General features: G+C 67.7%; 1 protein-coding gene across 2 annotated transcripts in view; it reads left to right on the forward strand.

Annotated features, from left to right (window-relative positions):
• Window positions 1-3,415, forward strand: part of KCNN3 (potassium calcium-activated channel subfamily N member 3) — a 17,903-nt gene that overhangs the window by 7,415 nt on the left and 7,073 nt on the right. For both annotated transcript variants that reach the window (XR_014896860.1, XM_085313317.1), the window contains exon 3: window positions 411-829. Coding sequence is in view for 1 of the 2 variants with exons in the window: in XM_085313317.1 (XP_085169443.1) it covers window positions 411-829 (419 nt within the window). In the remaining variant the exon portion in view is untranslated. The remainder of the gene's footprint in view (window positions 1-410; window positions 830-3,415) is intronic.

Below are 3,415 nucleotides of genomic sequence, written 5' to 3' on the forward strand. Positions count from 1 at the left end.
GGCTCTTCCAGCGAGCAACGCCAGCTGGTGCCGCGCTGCCGCCCACGGCCTCCGCCCGCGCAGCTGCGCCCGGCCGGGAGAAGCCCGGGGAGTTCCCAGCCCCGAGGACGAGCCGGGGTTATTCTGCGCTCCGCGGAGTCGGCCGCCGCGGTGGCCCCGGCTGGCGCCTGCCCCTTGCAGCCCTTTGCCGCGGCGCCGAGCCCCGCGGCCGTGCCCGGAGCGGGGCGGCGGGCTCCCGGGCGCACACGTGCCGTTCCTGCCGTTCCCTCCCCGTCCCCGCGGGCCCCTGGAGCCGCTTCCCCGGCGTCCCCGTCCGAGCGGGCTCTGGCGTTGGTCCCTCCCGTGTCCGGGCTCTCCGCGGCGCTGCCCCTTCCCGGTGGCCGTGACCATGTGGTTTTGCATCCCGACAGCTCTTCGTGATCGACAACGGAGCCGATGACTGGCGGATAGCGATGACGTACGAGCGCATCCTCTACATCAGCCTGGAGATGCTGGTTTGTGCCATACACCCCATCCCCGGGGAGTACAAATTTTTCTGGACAGCCCGGCTGGCTTTCTCCTACACGCCGTCACGGGCAGAGGCGGACGTGGACATCATCCTGTCCATCCCCATGTTCCTGCGCCTCTACCTGATCGCCCGGGTGATGCTGCTGCACAGCAAGCTCTTCACCGACGCCTCGTCCCGCAGCATCGGGGCGCTCAACAAGATCAACTTCAACACCCGCTTCGTCATGAAGACCCTCATGACCATCTGCCCCGGCACCGTGCTGCTGGTCTTCAGCATTTCCCTCTGGATCATCGCCGCCTGGACGGTGCGGGTGTGCGAGAGGTGAGAGGGGCTGCGCCGCGGCGGGGGCCAGGCGCTGGCTCCAGGCGGGGGGGTCGGACCCGCCTCTGCTCCCGGCGGGATTCGGGACACCAAAACCCAGGGGTGCCACAGCGCCTGGCTCCGCTCCCCGCGCYGCTGACAGCGACTGCCGCGACAGCCCGGCGGACAGGAGCCCGCTGCCKGGCGGCATCCCGGCGGGGGCAGCGCGCCCGTGCCGGGGGTGCCGCGGTCCCTCTGGGGAGCGGGGTGCCCCAGGGCCCTGGTGCTCTGGCCCCAGTGCAATAGCGAGGATCTGATTGCCGCAGTGGTGGTGATCTCCAATTCCCGCTGCGCGCCTCCTCCCCCGGGCGCATCTCTGAGCTGCTGGATCACGCGCCGGCTTTCAGGCCCTCCRGGGCTGAGCCTTGCCCGGATCCTGTCCCCGAGGGCTCCAGCGCCCGGGTGCCGACAGCCCCGGCCCCCCCGGCTCGCCCCGTGGGTCTCCGCGCCGCCGCGCTCCCCCGCGTGGGCTCCAGCCCCTCGGAGCGAGCGCTGCTGCCGCCGGGAGCTGGGACGCCGGCGGCTCCTTTCCTCCTCCCGTCCGGGCTGCGGGCGATGGAGCCGGGGCCGTGCGGGTTTGTCTGCAGGAAGCCACTCAAGGAAACAAATGCAYGTTATTATTTGTTTTAAGTGGATTAGCTAAATCGCATTAAATCCCTCTAAATTGTTGTAGCAGTTTGTTGCTGTCTTTAGAAACAAAGCGCAAGTTTTTACCGCTGGGGCTCAGCCCAGCGCCTCTGGCTCCATGGCTCCCCGATTGCTTTTGCATCCTTGTGAGACCGAAGGAAGGTGGGGAGGAAGGACGATGCTCGGGTGACGGCGCGCGGGCCCGCTGAGCCCTTGGCGTTGTGTTTGGGACCCGCCGCGAGGCAGCTGCTCCACCGCGCATTGCCACCTCAGGCCTTGCCTGGGTCTCTGAGGCTGCACAGAGGGGCAGCAGAGCAGCTTTAAATAACGTGGAAGTGGACTGGAACTGCGAGGTTTTATGAGCTTTTACAGGGTGCATTTATGTTCCTGTTTCTCTTAATGATGCTATTAGAATGTGCTGGATAGTTGTATGCGGCTTGATTGTGTTGGGGAGATTTTTCTTTTTACTTCTGAAATGAGAAATGGCTGGGATGGGCTGACAGGCTCCCAGGGGAATGGTTCTGCACCTGGAGGGGCTCAAGCTAAAAAGCGCAATGTAAATAAATAACTATTAGTAATGAAAAATGGCAACGAAGGCCGATGAGCCACTGCAGCTCACAGGCACAAGAGCTACTGTCAACGGCCGCTTCCCCTGTGCGTCTGCGGAGCAGCAAGCGTCAACCCGGGCAGCTCCCAGCTGGCTTATGTCCGAGGCAGGGTCCCCGGGGGGAGTGCACGGACCTTTGGGGGTGCACGGACCCCGGGGATGCACAGACCCTGGAGAGGTGTGTGGACATGGCAGGGCGCACAGACCTGGAGGATGCACGGACGTGGAAGGGTGCATGGACCCCGGAGAGGTGCATGGACCCCGGAGAGGTGCATGGACCCCGGGGGCGCACAGACCTGGGGGATGCACGGACGTGGAAGGGTGCATGGACCCCGGAGGGGTGCACGGACGTGGAGGGGTGCACGGACGTGGAAGGGTGCCTGGACCCCGGGGGTGCACGGACGCGGAGGGGTGCACGGACGCGGGGGGATGCCGGGACCAGGGGGATGCCCGTCCCTCCTCGCTGCCTTTCCCTCCTCGCCCTCGTCCCCGGGTGCCGTGCAGCCCCAGCGCCGCTCCCCGCCGTCCCCCCGCCCGCTCTCGGGGTGGGCTGCAGCTCTCCAAAAGGCAGCGAGTTGCTAAGCAACCCCGGCACGCTCTCCCCAGCACCGCGGAGCGCTGCGGCGCAGCGGCATCGCTGGCGGCCCGGCGCCGGGCGCACGCACGTGCACACGCACGTGCGCTGGCGCTGCGCCCCCTCCCACCCCACGTTTGGGGACACCTGGTGCCGGTGGGCCCTGCTCGCTCCCGGGGAACGCGGCCGAGGGGGCGAGGGAGGTCGGTGCTCGGGTCTAAACAATTGCATCAGCCCTTGGCGCCCGCGGCCGGCCCCTCTCCCCGCTCCCCCGGCGCGCGCGAGCCGGGGCGCCTGCCAGCTGCTCCTATGCGCGAGCTCCTGCCGCGCTTCTTGGGGAAGGAAGCCCCGGTCCCGCGGCCGCTCCGTAGCCCCCTTCCTCCCGCCGCCCTGGCACGCGGCTCCGGCGGCAGCCCCCGGCCCTCACCAGGGAACCGCAGCCGCCGGGCGCGGGGGCACTTCGCGCCGGGAGGCGGCGGCGGCGGCGGGGGGCTCCGCTCCTGCTGCGGGCGATGCTCTGCTGCGCCCCGTCCCGCCCGGAGCGCGGCGTTTCTGGCCGTGCCGCAGCGCTTCGCGAGTCTCTAGTTACTCGGGGTGGGGGGGGGACTAGGAAGAGAAGAAAACCCGACTGCTCGGAGAATTACGAGTTGAGAAGCTTGGACGAATTRATTTGCAGGGAATTGCCAAAAGCTCCATCTGTTTTTCCTCTAATGATTTCACGAGGAGGCTGTGAGAAACC

The sequence above is a fragment of the Rhea americana genome, unplaced genomic scaffold, assembly GCF_003343005.1.
Source record: "Rhea americana isolate MKP2758 unplaced genomic scaffold, rheAme1 scaffold_382, whole genome shotgun sequence".
Lineage (NCBI taxonomy): Eukaryota > Metazoa > Chordata > Aves > Rheiformes > Rheidae > Rhea > Rhea americana.